General features: G+C 48.0%; 1 protein-coding gene across 1 annotated transcript in view; it reads left to right on the forward strand.

Moving 5' to 3' along the window:
* Positions 1-18,705, forward strand: part of LOC101408306 (maestro heat-like repeat family member 5) — a 67,952-nt gene that overhangs the window by 13,340 nt on the left and 35,907 nt on the right. Inside the window, exons 7-13 of the mRNA XM_087447101.1 lie at positions 10,718-10,825; positions 11,173-11,289; positions 11,996-12,115; positions 13,172-13,318; positions 13,983-14,105; positions 14,907-14,986; positions 17,546-17,681. Coding sequence (XP_087303227.1) covers positions 10,718-10,825; positions 11,173-11,289; positions 11,996-12,115; positions 13,172-13,318; positions 13,983-14,105; positions 14,907-14,986; positions 17,546-17,681 — 831 coding nt within the window. The remainder of the gene's footprint in view (positions 1-10,717; positions 10,826-11,172; positions 11,290-11,995; positions 12,116-13,171; positions 13,319-13,982; positions 14,106-14,906; positions 14,987-17,545; positions 17,682-18,705) is intronic.

Raw genomic sequence — 18,705 nt, forward strand, 5'->3', positions numbered from 1 at the left:
GTGTGGATGGTCACCTGCTCAGCCCTGGGAGGGAAGGAGGCAGAGAAGGTAGAGAGAGGAAGGAGAGGGGAGGAAGGGAACACAGGGAGGGAGGGGGAAGGAGAGAGAGACAAGGAGGGAGGGGAAGGAGGGAGGGGGTAGAGGAGGGAGAGGGGAGGGAAGGGGCAGGAGGAGGGAGAGGGAAGGAGGGAGAGCCCCACTTTACAGATGAGCAAACAGGCTTCAGGAGGGAAGGGGTCTTGACCTCAGTCATGGAGCTGGTCCCTGGGGAGCTGGAACTTGAACCTTGGCCTCTAAATGCCTGACACAGAGCAGGTGTCCAACACATACAAGGCCCTTCCCACCCATCCTGTGGTCTATATCCATGACTGAGGGGGCCAGAGAGGATGCAGAGGCCAGATCTGAGATCAGAGGAGGAAGGAAGCAGGTCAGGGTGGACAGAAGCCACCACGGCCAAGGAGTGGCATCATGCAGGTCCGTCTCTGACCACACACCCAAGTGAGAGGCTTGTGTGGCTGGGAGAAAGGACGCAAGACTCTGGCAGACCTCAGTTCAAGTGCAGATTTGACCAATCACAGCTGTGTGGCCTGGGTGACCTACTTTCCTCTCCATATCTTAGTTCCCTCATCTGTCAAATGGGGATAAAAGTACCAGGATAACATGTTTGTTGTGAAGATCATAAGAAATAATCCATATAAAGTGCTTGGCACCATGCCTGGTACACAGGAAGCCCTTGTTAATTGTTAGTTATCATGACCATATAGGAGTAATTAAATGGCATCTAGTAGAAATAATACCAGCAGCAGCAGCAGCAACACAAGTAATTAATAGAAAAACAAGACAGAAAAATCACTCAGGATATAGAAGACTTGAACAACATAATTAACCAAATTGGTCTAATTGACATTCCTTTAAAATGTAAATAGAACATTCACCAAGATAGATCATTTGCTGGGCCATATATCAAGTTTCAATTAATTTAAAAGGGCTGAAATCAAACAGAGTACATTCTCTGACCAGAACATAAATTAAAAATCAATAGTAAAAATATATCTGGACCCACTTACATCAATGGCTAGATCATCCAGACGGAGAGTCAACAAGGAAACATTGGCCTTAAATGAAGCACTAGACCAGATGGACTTAATAGATATATATAGAGCATTCCATCCAAAAGCCACAGAATACACATTCTTCTCAACTGTACATGGAACATTCTAAAGACAGACCATATGTTGGGAAACAAAACAAGTCTCAATAAATTTGAGAAGATTGAAATCATATCAAGCATCTTTTCCAACCACAAAGGTATGAAACTAGAAATCAATTACAAGAAGAAAACTGTAAAAGTCACAAATATGTGGAGACTGAACAACACGCTACAGAACAACTATTGGGTCAATAAAGAAATCAAAGAAGAAATCAAAAAATACCTGGAGACAAATGAAAATGAAAACACAACATACCAAAACCTAAGGGATGCAGCAAAAGCAGTACTAAGAGGAAAGTTTATAGCATACAGGCCTACCTCAAGAAACAAGAAAAATCTTAAATAAACAATCTAACACTACATCTAAAAGAACTAGAAAAAGAAGAACAAATGAAGCCCAAAATCAGTAGAAGGAAGGAAATAATAAAAGTGAGAGTGAAAATACATGAAATAGAGACTAAAAGGACAATAGCAAAAGCTCAATGAAACTAAGAGCTGGTTCTTTGAAAAGATGAACAAAATTGGCAAACTCTTAGCCAGACTCCCTATGAAAAAAGAAAGAAAGCTCAAATAAATAAAATCAGAAATGAAAGAGGAGAAATTACAATGGATACCACAGAAATACAAGATTATAAGAGAATACTTTGAAAAGCTGTATGCCATCAAATTGAATAATCCAGACGAAATGGATAAATTCTTAGAATAATACAACCTCCCAAAACTGAGTCAAGAAGAAATAGAGAATTTGAATAGAACAATCACAAATAAAGAGATTGAAACAGTAATCAAAAATCTCCCAAAAAATAAAAGTCCAGGACCAGACAGCCTCTCTGGTGAATTCTACCAAACATTCAAGGAAGATTTAACACCCATCCTTCTCAAACTATTCTTAAAAATTGAAGAAGATGGAGCACTTCGTAACTCATTCTATGAGTCCAGCATCACCCTGATCAAAAGCAGACAAAGACAACACAAAAAAGGAAAATTAAAGGCCAATATCACTGATGAACATAGATGCAAAAATCCTCAACAAAATATTGGCAAACTGAATACAGCAGTACATTAAAAGGATCATACACCATGATCAAGTGGGATTTATGCCAGAAACAAAGGGATGGTTCAACATGCGCAAATCAATGTGATACACCACATTAACAAAATAAGGGATAAAAATCACATGATTGTCTTAATAGATGCAGAGAAAGCATTTGACAAGATCCAACATCCATTAATGATAAAAACTCTCCATAAAATGGGTATAGAAGGAAAGTACCTCAACATAATAAAAGCCACATATGACAAACCCACAGCCAACATCATACTCAACAGTGGAAAACTGAAAGCTATTCATCTAAGAAGAGGAACAAGACAAGGATGCCCACTATCACCACTCTTATTCAACATAGTATTGGAAGTCCTGGCCAGAGCAATTAGGCAATAAAAATGAATAAAAGTTATCCAAGTTGGAAAGGAAAAGTAAAATTGTCACTATTTGTGGATGACATGATTCTATATATAGAAAACCCTAAAGAATCCACCAAAAAGCTATTAGAAATAACTAACGAATACAGTAAAGTTTCAGGGTACAAAATCAACATACAAAAATCAGTTGTATTTCTATACACTGGCAATGAACCAGCAGAAAGAGAAATCAAAAATACAATCCCATTTACAACTGCAACAAAAAGAATAAAATACCAAGGAATAAATTTAACTAAGGAAGTGAAAGACCTATAGACTGAAAACTATATGACACTGTTGAAAGAAATTGAAGAAGACATAAAGAAATGGAAAGATATTCCATGCTCGTGGATTGGAAGAATTGACATAGTTAAAATATCCATATTACCTAAAGCAATCTACAGATTCAATGCAATCCCAATAAGAATCCCAACAACATTTTTCATGGAAATAGAACAAAGAATCCTAAAATGTATATGGAACAACAAAAGACCCCAAATAGCCAAAGTAATCCTGAGAAAAAAAGAATAAAGCTGAAAGTATCACACTCCCTGATTTCAAAATATAGTACAAAGCCATAGTAATCAAAACAGCATGGTACTGGCAGAAAAACAGACACACAGGTTAATGGAACAGAATTGAGATCCCAGCGATAAACCCACACATCTATCGACCACTAATTTTTGACAAAGGAGCCAAGAACATACGATGGAGAAAGGAAAGTCCCTTCAATAAATGATGCTGGGTAAACCAGCAGCCACATGCAAAAGAATGAAAGTAGACCTTTATCTTACACCATATGCAAAAAATTAACTCAAGATGGATTAAAGACTTGAATGTAAGACCTAAAACTCCCAGAAGAAAACATAGGCAGTGTGCTTTTTGACATCAGTCTTAGCAGCATCTTTTTGAATATCATGTGTCCTCAGGCAAGGGAAACAAAAGACAAAATAAACAAATAGGACTACATCAGACTAAAGAGCTTCTGCACAGCAAAGGAAATCATCAAAAACAAAACAAAAGGACTACTTACCAATTAGGAGAAGATATTTGCAAATCATAAATCTGATAAGGGGTTAATATCCAAAATATATAAAGAACTCATACAACTCAACAACAACAAAAAACAACCCAGTCAAAAAATAGGCAGAGGATATGAACAGACGTTTTTCCAAAGAAGGTATACAGGTGGCAAACAGGCACATGAAAAAATGTTCAGCATCACTAATCATCAGGGAAATGCACATCAAAACTACAGTGAGTTATCACCTCACACCTGTCATAATGGCTATTATTAAAAAGACAAGAAATCAGAAGTGTTGGAGAGGATGTGGAGAAAAAGGAACCCTCATACACTGCTGGTGGGCATGTAAATTGGTGCAGTCACTATGGAAAACAGCATAGAGATTCCTCAAAAAATTAAAAATAGAACTACCATATGATCCAGCTATTCCATTTCTGGGTATTTATCCAAAGAACACAAAAACACTAATTTGAAAAGATATATGCACCCCTATGTTCATAGCAGCATTATCCACAACAACCGAGATGTGGAAGCAACCTAAGTGCCCATCAACAGATGATTGCATAAAGGAGATGTGGTATATACATACAATGGAATACTACTCAGCCATAAAAAAGACGAAATCTTGCCATTTGCATCAACATGAATAGACCTTGAGGGTAATGTGCTAAGCAAAGTAAGCCAGACAGAGAAAGACAATTACCATGGGACTTCATTCATATGTGGAAGATAAACAAACACATAGATACAGAAAACAGATTGGTGGTTACCAGAGGGTAGAGGGGGCATGTGTGTATGGTGAAGGATGGCAACTAGACTTTTGGTGGTAAACATGATGCAGTCTATAGAGAAGTCGGAATATAACGATGTACACCTGAAATTTATATAATGTTATAAACCAACATGACCTCAATATTCATATTCAAAAGAATTCTAAATATTTGGAAATTAGACAGCACACATCTAAATATCCATGGGTCAAAGAAGACATCACAAGGGAAATTAGAAAATATTTTGAACTGAATGAAAGTGAAAACACAACATGAAAATTTGTGGGGTTCAACAAAAAGGAATGCATAAGAGGAAATTTATATTTTTTAATGCCTACATTAGAAAAGAAGAAAGCTGTAAAGTTTATTATATAAACTTACATTTTAAGAAGTTTTCAAAAAAGAGCAAATTAAACCCAAAGTAAGGAGAAGGAAAGAAATAATAAAGACTAGACTAGAAATCAAAGAAATTTTTTAAAGGGACAAGCAGTAGAGAGTGAATAAAACCAAAGGTAAGTTATTCAAACAGATTGATAAAATGATAAGCTCTTTGATAGACTGAAGAAAGAAACTAAAAAACACAAAATAGTAATATCAGAAAAGAAGAAGAAATATCACTATACATCCTTTAGACGTGAAATGGCAATAATGAAATATGATTCCAGTAAATTAGGCAATTTAGCTTGAACAGACAAATTCCCTGAAAAACACCAATTGTCAAACCAACACAAAAAGAAACAGAAAATCTGAGTAGTCCTGTATCGAAGAAATTGGAATCGTAATTATAAACCTTCCCACAAAGAAAACTCCAGGCTTGGATACTTCACTGGTTGATTCTATCACATAGCTAAGGAAGAAATAATACCAAGTCTACACAAATTCTTTCAGAAAATAGAGGAAGGAACACTTCCCAAATCATTTATGAGGCCAGCACAACTCTGACACCAAAGCCAAAGATATTACAAGAAAACTACAGACCAGTATCCTTCATGAAGATAGACTCAAAAATCTTTAACAAAATATCAGCAAACTGAATTCAGCAATACATAAAAAGGATAATACAACAAGATCAAGGGGGTTTTATCCCAGAGACATGAGGTCAATTTAACATTTGAAAATCAATAAATGTAATTCAACAGATTAAGAGAATAAAGTATTAAAATTATGATCATCTCAATGAAGAGAAAGCATTTGACAAAATGCGGCGTCAATTCGTGATTCTGATGTGTGTTTTCCAACACCACCAATCAGTTCTCCAGTTCTCAGCAGATGCTGAGTGGGTGTCCTGCAGCTTAACTCAATTCTGACACTATCTACCTGGAGATAGTGTCAGACCCCACAGGGTGAGGGCTCAGTCCCACAAGACTGCACCCCCAATTCAGATGCCAATTGCAAGTTCAGGTTGTCACTCGTGCTTCTGACCCACAAGCTATACATGGGAGGTTCCCGTGACCCCCACCTTGGGTTCAATTAATTTGTCAGAGGGGCTCACAGAACTCAGGAAAACAGTTTACTGACTAGTGTGGAGGATCAGAATTGGCCACCCCAAAATGTGTTTCTTTGGCATGAGGATTATTTTGGGCTTATGAGGAGTATTACTTTTAAAAATTGCAGACATGCAAGAAGCTCTGAAAAGTAAAATTTATCCTTTGTAAGGGATATTTACATTTGTAGGGGAAATCTCCATCTGTAAAGGTATCTCCCTCTCCGTACCAGGAAGAAGGGGGGATGACCTTACCTCTAGAAACTGTTATCAGTCCAGAAGGCAAGGACTTAAATCTGCATAATAACCTTACTCTTGTTTACTGTGCTTTTCTGGTAATCTCCCACAACTGACCCCCCCACCCCTAAGACCCTCCTTTGTCTTTAGCTGAAGATGGTATTTAAGATGAGAGCCTCCACCATTTTGTTGAGTTACCCAGTTTTTCCTGGGTCTCTCCCATGTATGCATGTTATAAAGCTTTGTTTGATTTTCTCCTGTTATTCTGTCTCATGTCAATTTAATTCGTACCCCAGCCAGAAGGACCCAGAGGGTAGAGGATTTGCCTTCCTCCCCTACACTAGATTACCAGTTTATTTGATAATGATATAACTCAGGAACAGCCAGATGGAAAAGATGCATAGGCCAAGGTGTGAGCAAGGGGCGCAGAGCTTCCTTGCCCTCTCCAGACACACCACTCTCCCTCACATGATCACCAACCCAGAAGCTCTCCAAACCCCATCCTTTTGGTTTTTATGGAGGCTTCATTACCTAGGCATGATTGATGAAATTGTTGACCATTGGTGATTGAGCTCAATTTCCAACCCCTCTCCCCTCACTGGAGGTTAGGGGGAGGGGACTGAAAGTCCCAACCCTGTAATCACACGTTTGGTTCTCCTGGCAACCAGCCCCCATCCAGCTTTTAAGGGCTTTTCAAAAGTCACCTCATTACCATAAACTAAGCTGTGGTTGAAAGGAGCTTGGTGTGAATAACAAAAGACATCTTTATTGCTCTAATCACTTAGGAAATTCCAAGGGTTTTAGGAGCTCTGTGCCAGGAACAGGGATGATGACCAAATATATATTCCTTATTATAAATCACACATCACAATGATAAAGGCTGTCAACAAAATAGGAGTAACAGGAAACTGATATCTATGAAAAATATACAACTTACATACCTAATGATGAACAACTGAACACATTCCCATTAAGATCAGAAATAGGCCAAAATGTCCACTCTCTCCACTTTTGGTCAAGATTGCACTGAGGTCCTTACCAGGTAAGAATAATAATAAGTTTAGATAAAGGGGAAAAAAGACATACAGATTGCAATGGAAAAAGTAAAACTGTCTTTCTTTGCAGACATGATTGCATACTTAGAAAATCTAACAGAAACTTAAAAAAATACTAGAACTATTAATTACTAATAACTGAATTTAGTGTAGGGAAGGAAGACATAGCCTCTACCCACTCTGGGTCCTTCTGGCTGGGACGAATTAAACTGACATGAGACAGAATAACAGGAGAAAATCTAACAAAGCTTTATGATATGTATACATGGGACAGACCCAGGAAAAAGTGGATAACTCAACAAAATGGCAGAGGCTCTCATCTTAAATACCATCTTCAGCTAAAGACAAAGGAGGATGTTGGGGGTGGGAGAAGTCAGTTATGGGAGATTACCAGAAAAGCACAGTAAACAAGAGTAAGGTTACTATTCAGATTTAAGTCCTTGCCTTCCACGTTGATAAGAGTTTCTGAAGATAAGGTCATCCCCCCTTCTTCCTGATACAGAGAAGGAGATACCTTTACAAATGGAGATTTCCTTTACAAATGTAAATGTTGCTTACAAAAGGTACCTTCTACTTTTACTTAGTTTTCAGAGCTTTGATAAGAATGGGCTTAGCTTACCCTCCCAGTCTATTGATACCCAAAGTTATCTATGGTGATGGCCTGTCCTGGGGACAGGCCTTCTATCTTAAATTTCTTTTAGGCAGTTAGCGGGGAGGTCAAAGTTTCTTTCAGAGTCTTTTGTTCTTGAAAATAATCAAGGTAAAGAGACATATTTTGAGGTGGCCAATTCTGATCCCCCACATTAGCAAGATCAATATACAAAAGTCAATTGAATTTCTATATACTAGCAACAAACAATTGAAAAGTTTTTTTAAAACAATGATACAGCAGTATTAAAAACATAAAAGAGTTAAAGACAAATTTAACAAAATATATGCCAAATCTTTACAAATCATTGCAAAAAGAAATTAAAGAAAACTTAAACAAATAGAGACATGTAATGTTCACAGATAAGAAGATTCAATAATGTTAAGGTGTCAATTCACCCAAAATTGATTTATAGATTCATACAATGTCAATCAAAATCCCAGCATGCTTTATTATAGAATTGAATATAATCTATAAGTTAAAATTTCATATGGAAATTTCAAAGGACCTAGAATAACCAAAACAATCTTGAAGAAGAACAAAGTTGCAAGAATTACACTACCTGGTTTCAAGATTTATTATACAGTTATAGTCAAAAAGACAGTAAGGAAGTGACACAGATTAAACAAATAAATCAATGGGAACAGAATAGAAACTCACATATAAAACCACAATTATATGGTCAGTTTATTTATTTATTTATTTATTTATTTATTTTACAAAAATGTCAAAGCAATTCAATGGGGAAAGGACAGTCTTTTGAACAGACCGTTCTGGAATAATTGCATACCTATAAGGGAAACAAATGAATGTTAATGCTGTCGACACAAATAACTGATAGTCAATCTATAGATCAAAAATGAGGTGAGTTTAATATATGAGCCAATTCTCAGGACTGTAGCCGGGGGGAGCAAACTCCACCAGGGAAGGAAGCAGTCCGGAGAAGCGAGCTGTACAGCGTGGTTTTAGACCATTCTGGAACAAGCAACGTATATCAAATATGACAGGAATACCTTTTTTTCTTTTTACCACAATCACAAGATGTTTTTCTACATACAGCAGATCAATCTGAGCCAGGTTTCTGGGAAGGAATGTTCATCTTGAAAGAAATGCTGAGATGGGAGGCAGGTGTTCATCCCTATATTTAAAGGCAGCATTCTTTGGTTTGGGTTACTGTAAATGTTTAAAGAAGATGTACAATGCACGCTTGACAGGCCACGTCAGGCCATTGCAGAAAAACAAGGTCAGGCCGAATCAGTTTTAAACCAAAATGGCTTCCTCATATACCTCAATAATATTAACTTTCCTTATTGCTTTTCATTTATTCCATCAATGCCTACCTCAAACCAGTCACAAAAATTAATTTGAGATGAACCAAGATCTAAACATAGAAGCTAAAACTGCAAAGCTTCTAGAAGAAAACACAGGAGAAAATCTTGCCAACCTTGAGGAAGGTAAATATTTCCTAGAACCCAGAAAGCACTCATCATGAAAAGAAAAGAATGCATAAATTGGATTTCATCAAAATTAAACTGTCTGCTCATCAAACAATACCCTTATGAAAGTGAAAAGGCAAGCCACAGACACAGAGAAAATATTCGCCAGACGCACATCTGACAAGGGATTGTATCCAGAATAAATGACAAGCTCTTACAAGTTAGTAAGAAGAAGACAAAGAGCTCAACTAAAAAAGTGAGCAAAAGATTTAAATACACACTTCGCAAAGGAAGGCATATGAGTGGCCGACAAGCCGATAAAACAATGATCAACACCTTGAATCCTCAGGGAAATGTCAGTTGAAAGCACCACAATGAGCTGCCACTACGCACCCATGGAGAAAGCTGGAGTGAGGAAGAATGACACCAGCAGACACTGACGAGCACGTGGAGCCTCGGGAAGCTCGCTGCCTGCTGGTGGGATGGTGAAATGGGGCGGCCGCCGCGGAAAACTGCCATTGTCTTACAAAGTCAAACACGTGACTCACCAGTTTAAAGTGGACCCTCTGTCTTTTCCTTCTTGGTTTATAAAGTGCTCTTCATGAGTGGTACTAACCCTTGGCAATAGGTCCCAGCAAAACAAAACTTTACTGCGTCTTTCAACTTAACTGATGGTGGTTTTGCTGAACACACTACTTGAAATTTTTATCTTCACATTTATCAATCTTTCTTTTTTTTAAGGTTTTTGGGTTTGGGATCGTATTTGGGAGGGGTATCTCCACCTCAAGGAATCTTGGGATCAAAAATCTTGGAATTGCTGAATCGTGGAATCTGGGAACACTGGAAAGAGAGAGCCTTGCAGTCATCATCATAAAATTGTGTGATATTAGGACTTTATATTTCGAAGGGACATGTAATTCATTTATTTGATGTCTCATTTATTCATTCATTCATTCAAAAAAATGTTAACGGAGCATTGACGTCGTGTGGGTGCTGTTCTAGGTGCCAGGGAGACAGCCATGAACAGGTGAGGCAAACCTGGCCCTCCGGGTACGCCACCTGGTGGGGCCGCCTTCAGCTGACACTCACCAAGCATCTGTGATGTCCGAGCCCCTGCCTAGTGCTAAGGACACGGTCAGGCTCCCCGTTCCCAGCCTCCCCTTGAACATATCCAGAGAGAGCATCTCGAGGAATGAGTTCCTCATCCATGAGGGCTACCAAACAAATCAGGGAGCTGACCCTGGAGCCTCAGAAGAGGGAAGGGGGCAAGAGGAGGATGGAGTCAGGGCTCCGAGTGGCTGGAGGGTGCCAGGGCTGGTGGAGGCCTAGGCCCCGGCTCCCAGCGTGGAGGGAGAGACCACTCCAGCCCTACCCACCACCATCCGCTCACAGATGGCTGTCAAGTCGGTCCCGTTCCTGAACATGGACGTGTGGTCCAAGGACCTGTTGTGTGCGCTCACCAAGCCCAACTGGACACAGCAGGAGCAGCCCCCAGAGAAGGTGGGCCACACCCCGCCTACCCCCCAAGCAGCCCCTGCTGCCCCCTGAGCAGGCCCAGGGCTCTGATGGCAGGATGCACACCTAAAGGAGGCCCGGGGCCCTAGGAAGGAACTGGTGGACCTGAAGGAAACAGAGGGACGGGGCCTGGGCACGGGGACTTGAAGCCGCACCCTTGAAGCTCCACCACGAGGCTGGGGCTCACACGGTCCCAGAGCAGGGTGGTGAGGGCAGCGACAGGAGCCCAGGGAGGCCGAGGGAGCCTGGTCAGGGGAGGCAGCAGGCCATCAGGGGACAGGGATGGACAGAAGTGGGCCAGGCCCAGGACAGGAAGTTGAACCCACCCCCAGGCCTTCCTGTTCTCCTACTACGGGCGGATCCTTCAAGCTGAGGAGAACAGCACCACCGTCAGGAAACACCTGCTGACCCTCCTGGAAACATCTCATCAGTGGCCCAAGCAGAGGGAGGTGAGGACACAGCCGCACCCCATTCCACGGCTGCCTGACCCTAGTTGTACAAGCCTGGTCAGACTGAGCCTTCCTCCTTGTAATGCCCTGACCCTGACCCTGACCCTGGCCACACTCGGAGCCCTGAGCCTGGTCACACGCTGAGCCCTGACCCTGGTCACACGCTGAGCCCTGACCCTGGTCGCACGCTGAGCCCTGACCCTGGTCGCACACTGAGCCCTAAGCCCGGTCCCACTCTGAGCCCTGATCCTGGTCACACACTGAGCCCTGACCCTGGTCACACTGGGATCCCTGAGCCTGGTCACACACTGAGCCCTGACCTTGGTTACACGCTGAGCCCTGACCCTAGTCACACGCTGAGCCCTGACCCATCACAGCTTATCCTCTTCCTTTGTCATACACATATTTCCTGGACCCTCATTCCTCCCTCTAGCACAGGTCCACTCAGAGCTGGTGGGGGCATGGGCAACAGGCCTCCAGAGAGTCACCTCTTCCTCTTGCCTCCCCCACCCACCCACCAGACCCCGTAAGAGATGCCTCACGGGGTTGGGCTCCGAGTTGCGTGTCCTAAAGAGGGTGGGGTGGGAGGCTGATGCCTGTGACCTCAGACGAGTCCCCTCCCTTTCTGGGACTCAGTGTCCAATCCCCCAGGTGAGGCACCAGGCCTGGACCTGTGACCCCACATGGGTGACCCTGCCCCCCACAGGGCATCGCTCTCACTGTGGGGCTGGCCGCGGTCTGCCACCTGGACCACGTCTGGGCCGTCCTGGAGCAGTTTGGCCGGAGCAAGCCCATCAAGTGGAGCCTCCACTCCTTATCCCCAAAGGTGCTGGCTTGGGGGTCATTGGGGGCCTCAGCAAGGGGCTGGAACATCGGGACCCCTGCCCTCCAAGAAGGTCTGAGGTTGGGTGGGACTCGTGGGGCGAGTTGGAGGCATGCACTTTGGACCAGGCATCCTGGTCTGCGGTCCCATCTCTATGCCCACCTGCGGTGTGACCCCTGAGCCCCAGTGTCCCCCTCTTGAATAATAATTCCTCCCTCCCTCCTGTCGGGATTGACAAGAGCCGTGGCTGTGGTGGCTGCTGTCTGTTTATTAACGGCTCTTTGACCGTGTGCTTCATTTGAAACGTGAGACAAGGGCCAGAGGTCAACCTTGTGCCCCTGCTGGTGGGCGACACACGCACCCCGTCCTCACCACACCCAGATCACTCCCGCGGCAGAGACTGCCTGGGACTGCAGGAGCTCAGTTAGGACAGACAGGGGAGGGAGCGGTCATGGGTAACCACGGACAGCCCAGGGAGGGCCAGCCACCTCCTCAGGGTCCCTCGGCCGGCAGGTGGCAGAGCAGGGACTGGGACCCACCTCTCAATCTCAAAGGGGCCTTGTCACTGATGGGCATGAGCCACAATGGTGCTCAGGTGACATCCAGGGGTGTCCCAGATGTCCCCTCATTCTCTGGGTCTCATCTGGAGCCAAAGCGCCAAATGCCATCACTGCCTCTCTAGGTGGAGGCACGACCCTCCTCACCCAGGCCCCCAGGAGCCTGAGGTGGGTGAGGGGAGCCATGGCCCCTGGGCCCCTGGGCCCCTGGGGAGGGGCTACCACAGGCAGGGAGGGTGAGGGGCCAGTTATGGCAGAGCCAAGCACTCCTCCGTACACCCCCAGGTGACTCCACAAGGCCTGTCCCAATCCCACAGAGAAAGTTCCATTTCCCCTATTTTCCGACTGAGGTAAACTGAGGCCCGCCACCCCTCAGAACACCCTGCCTCCAGGACCCCACTAGGGCCTGGGGTACCTCCTGTCACTGCGCCCCCAGAAGAGGAGTCGGCAGGGCCCTGACGTTTCTTATCTGCCCCACCCCACCCCACCCCACCGTGGTCAGAATTCAGAGGACTTTCGGTGGAAGTGGGCCAGCAGCACCATCCTCCTTGCCTACGGCCAGATGGCGGCCAAGGCCAAGGCGCACATCCTCCCGTGGGTGGACAACATCCTGTCGCGCATGGTCTACTACTTCCAGCACAGCCCCTTGGTACGCACGGACGGTGCCCGGGCCGCCCTTCTGGAGCCCAGCCTGTCACAGCCCAGGGGCCCGCCAGAACCTGCTTCTGAGAGTTCCAGGACCTTCCAGGCCTCGGAGCCCTCCTCCCCACCTCCCGCTCCACCCTGGAATCCTAAGGGGCGGGGCCTGGCCTCCTTCCTGCCCCACCTAAGGCCGTGAGGGCTTTCGTGCTGACCCCATCCCCCACACCTCTCCCCCTAAATAAACCCTGGGTGTTCGCCTTGGGGTGTTGGAAGTCCGGGTGACTTCCCGTCACGCCTCATGACGACAGTCCCCTGACGCTGTGCTCTGCACCAGGGGCCTTCCCCCGTGCGGCTGTGAGGGTCCAGGCAGGCCCCTGAGGCCCCCGCACTCAAGACCCTCAGGCTCAAGGTTCCCACCCCTCGAGAGAAACCAGACGCTGGGCTTCTTACCTGCACCCTCTTGACATCTAAGTGTCATCAACTTACATTTTTAAACAAACCGCATGGGCTCCCCACACCTGAAAAGCCCCGTGGGTGTGGGCCCCGGCTGGAAGCCCTTTCAGCAGTGGCCCTGCCGCCATGTGTGACCATGGCTCTCACTCCCTCTGCCCCTCTGGTGCTCTCACTCCCTGCCCTCACCCACCTTGTTCCATGGCCCAACCCCGTGCCAGGACGAGACCCTGAAGCAGAGCTTCCTCACCGCCGTCCTCATGTTGGTGGAGGCCATCAGCCGTGACGAGGGCGCCCACAGCTACACGTTCTCCCAGATCTCCGAGCTCCTTGAGAGTCTGATGGTGAGCACAAGGTCCTGGGGCAGAGGAAGGGGCTTCATGGGGATGGAGGGGGTGCCCCTCCCCTGCACCAGCAGCACTCATGAGAGGCACCTCCTGGAAAAGGGGTGGGGAAGTTGGATTTCTAGAGCGTGTCCAAGCCCCTCACAGGCTTTTGCACCTGGAAGCACATCTGTGTCCCCCACTTCTCTTGGTTCTCACAGTGACCCTGAGCTGGCCAGGTGTGTCCACCTCACAGCTGGTGTGGCCGAGGCCCAGAAAGTCCAGCAGCATCCGTTCTGCTCACACCAACCCAGCTCAGAGCACCAGTTACCCACATTCTGGCCTCACACCACCCCCGGGCAGTGGAGGAAACACACAAGTGATGGACGATTATAATAGTAATAATAACAATAATAACAACAATAATGATAATGCTAATTCCTGTTTCCTGAGCCCCTGCTGTGCCTCAGACATCGTGTTTTGCACACCTTGCTTTATACGTCACACACGTGCAACAATGCCATGTTATTTATGAATCAATGAAGCTCAGAGCATCTTGGAGACTTGCCAAGGTCATGTAGCTAGTATGTGGTAACCAGTATTCAGACATGATCTTCTGATTCTAAAGTCTATGCTCCAGTTTTCCGAGTGGGGACCAGGAAACCCCCCCGAGAGGGGCCCCTGCATGGGTGAGGAGCTGGAGCATAACCCTGTGGGTCCCGGGGTGCTGAGCACTGAGGTCTTTAGGCAGGATGTGACTTGGTGTCAGAAGTGGGATGGGCCCAGGCACGGATGATGAAGTCTTCACCTGGGGATTTGCAGGTTTTGCTGGAGAAGGAGCCCCGGGACACGCTGTGCACGCCAAACCGCCAGCAGACCATCCACATCATCTCCAGCCTCTGGTAGGCTCCCCGTCCCCACACAGGGCCTTCCTCTGCATCAGACAGCAGCCTCTCAGCTCAGGCTTGGTGCCAGCAGGACAGCGAGGCAGGAGAGGTCAGAAATCAAGGCCCCACTGAGCTGGGCTGGGGGCAGGGGTGGGCAGCTCACAGAAACCAGAGTCTTTGGTTGGGGGGCCCAACCAGCCCCCAAAGTGAGTTCACGCCGCACTCAAGGTCAGAGCAGCCATTCGTGGCAGGACCTCAGCCACAGGCAGAGTGTAGAGCAGGCTCCGGCACTCAGGAGAGGAAGTGCAAAGGGGCCATGAGTCTAGACTCCAGCCTACATCCCAGGGAAGGGAGGGAGGCTAGAGTGCAGAGCGTTCAGGGATCCCAGGGCCACAGGCACAGGTCCAGATGTAGCCGTCCACCTGCAGGTGGGGCAAGGCGGTACCTGGCCTCCCTATCCTGGCCAGGACAGGGTGAGGCTGGCTAGGAAGTGGAGGCCCAGAGAGTTCAGAGCTGCCTGTTCTCAGGCTGCAGAGGCCAGTGCAGGCAGCAGCCGTGCACCCTGCAGGCCCTGCACTGCCGCGGGCAGGGTGGCAGGCGGAGCTGGGCGGGCCTTCCCCAGAGCAGGTAGACGAGGTTTAATTCCCACCTCCACCCAGGCACTCTGCCTCTCCACACCCTGTCCTCCTACTTCATTCATTCTGCAAATAACCTTTGAGCACCTAAGATGTTCCACGCACTGTTCTGAGTTCTGGGGACCCAGCTGTGAGCCAGCAGAGAATGTCCCTGCTCCCTGAGAGCTGACACTGGGGAGGGGGACAGAATGAGCAAACCACACATATCAGGGACTGATGAGGGTGATGAAGGAAAATGAGGCAGAGGGTAGAGAGAAGGGAGGCCATGTAAAGTCCTCGTGGGGTTGAGGAGTAAACGAGCCTCAGGTTGAGTCAAGGAGAATCAACTGAGTACTGACCGATGGAGTGCCTACGGGTGCCTGGCACTCTTGGGCTTCTGTGAGAAGGAGATGTTTGAACAAAGACTGGAAAGGGTAAGAGAGTGAGCCCTGGGGGTACCCCCCCAAGGGAATGGCAAGTGCAAAGGCCCTGAGGCTGGAGAACACCTGGGTACTGGAGGACCAGCAAGGGGGCCAGAGTGGCTGGAGTGGAGTGAGCAAGGAGTGAGTACAGATGAGGTCCCAGGGGTCATGGGAAGATCATGAGGGCCACTGCAGGGGCGTTGGCTCTTGGCTGAGTGAGGTGGGCCTTTGAGGGGATTACATTTGAGAGGATGTCTGGCCTCTGTGTAGAGAGAGGATGGTGCTTGCTAGCAGGGGGGAAAATGCAGGACCAGTGAGAAGCCCCTAGAACAATCCAGGAGAAAGGTAATGAGTGACGAGGGTAGCGAGTGCTGAAATTCTGGATGAATGGTGACAGGAGAGCTGTCAAGACCTGCTGGACTGGATGCAGCACTGAGAGAAGGGAAAGAATCAAGGACGTGCAGACGTCTTCACCCCGAGCTACCAGAAGGATGGCGTCACCAGCTACTGCAGTGGGGCAGGCTGTGGGCAGGTGGCCCCTGGGGCAGATCCATTTGGGGACAGGCCAAGATTGAGACGCCCCTCAGACATCACCTAGAGACACAGTCGGCAGTCAGGGACGTGAATCTGGAGTTCAGGGAGAAGCCCAGACTGCAGACACAGGCTTGGGGTTGTCAGCATATCCAGGTGGCTTTTAAGGCCGGGGGTGGGAAGAAGTAGACCAAGGCCCGGGCTGGGCGCCTGGTGCTGAGGGCCCGGGGAAGGCAGAGGGACCAGTGGAGGGGGCCAGAGCGGGGTGGAGGGTGGGGGTGGGCCAGGGAGCAGGGGAAGGAGCGTTCTGAGGAGGGGTGATCAGTTCTTCAAAGCCACCCAAAACCAGGCCTCGGACCTGCCCATCGGAGGCCACCCATGACTGTGACCAGCCAGGAGCAGGGGCTAGTGTTCAGGGTGAAAGTCTGATTGGGCACCCTTGAGAGGGGCGGAGAGGGCGAGGAGCTCACGTGCAGACCACCCTTCCAGGACAAGGGCACCAGGGGGAGGAGAGAAGTGGGGTGGAGCCTGGAGGGGAGCAGGGTCAGGACAGGGTCTATTGAGCAGGAGAAAATGCCAGCTGTGGGGATCCCTGTAGCCACACCCAGGTAAGCGCTTGGCAGCCTCAGCCCATAAGAGGCACTCAATAAACAGTAACGGTTATTATTAATTCAGGCCTTGGAGAATGAAAGTTTGGCATCATTTGCCAAAACAGAGTCATTCAAGGTCTAATGGGGGTAACCAGGGCTGGGGGAGACCACTCTGCCCAGTAAAAGGGAGTCCAGGGTGCAGGGCTTCAGGAGTCTCTGCTCCCAGCCAGGCCGGGTGAGCCCCTTACAAACCCCCTTGGAATTCGCCTGCCCAGGAGGCCCGAGTCCCTGGTCAATGCAGAAAGGCGTGAGAGGCCCTGCTCAGGGATCACAGACCCCTGTCTGTTCTGGAAGGTGGTCCCCTCCCAGTTGCCAGCCCCCACACCCCACCCTCACCGCCCTCTGTCCTCCAAACAGTAAGCTGAGGCCGCCCCCGGACCCGGAGAGGAAATCGCGGCTTCTGTCCACCTGCCTCCGTAGCGTGTTGGCCCTGCCGCCGCTGGACGTCCTGGAGAAAGACATCCACCTCTCTCTGGAGATGCCCGACGTACAGGTGCAAACCTGGCGCCCACGTCCCTCCACCAAGAGGGGCCCCTCGGGAAGGGTACCCAGCTCTGCTTGCTGCTCAGGGCTTGAGAGGGGGCGGGCTGGACGGGCAGGGCCCCTGAACCCCCACAGGCCAGGGCTGGGGGACCCTGGGCATGTTTCTTAACTGCTCAGAGCCTCCGTTTGCCCACCTGTAAAATGGGGGTGACCATCATAAAGCTGATGGTACTCAACACTCGGGGTGAAAGGAGATACCGGGTGCCCTGTGTTGGATGCAGAGGGCGCTCTGTGAACAGGAGTGTAAGTGGCTCCCTCCTCTGCCGCCCCGCCCCGCCCGGGGAGCCTGGAGGAGGGAGCTCGGGGATGCTCTCCACCCCTGGCCAGCCCCCAGCCCTCTGGGTTCTGTTAATAGAAGCCGCCCCTGCAGGGAGACATCATGACTGGCCCACGTGGGGAGTGTGACCCAGTGCCAGGCGCTGGACTGGGGACTCCTGTTTGTTCCCATCAGTGTCCCCTTCCACCCTGGCAAGTGGGGCTGGCTTCACGCCCAGTTCTCAGGTGACGAAGGTGGGCTCAGAGAGCTGAAGGGAGTTCCCCAGGGTGCCCAGGGAGTTTATGGCCAATGCCCCAGTGCTCTGCTCCTGAGGGCACTGAGAAGAGGGTGACTGGGTCGTTCCTGTGGCCCCCTCCCTCCCTGAGCGTGCCTGGCAAGCATGCAGTAAAGACTGGGGCGTGAGACTCAGTGGGTGAGACTCAGGAATCTGGACCAGCTGTATAGTTTGCTGGGACCAGTGCAAACGAGAGGCTCTTGTTTAAAACTTATTAAGAACTTCAAGATGGTGACAGCAGAGCATTAAACCGAGCTCTCCCAGAGCCCTTCTGAGCGCCAGGGCTGGTGCGGGTGGCACGCCTGTGAAGCCAGCCCTGCTGGGAATGAACTTGCCTCAGCCCCTGAGAAACCTGTGCCCTTGGGCAGGTCCCAGACTGCCCCCTGCCCAGTCTCCCCAGCTGCCAAATACGGATGGGTGGTG

The sequence above is a fragment of the Ceratotherium simum genome, chromosome 23 (genome assembly GCF_057802395.1).
Source record: "Ceratotherium simum simum isolate JZ-2026a chromosome 23, ASM5780239v1, whole genome shotgun sequence".
Taxonomy (NCBI): Eukaryota; Metazoa; Chordata; class Mammalia; order Perissodactyla; family Rhinocerotidae; genus Ceratotherium; species Ceratotherium simum.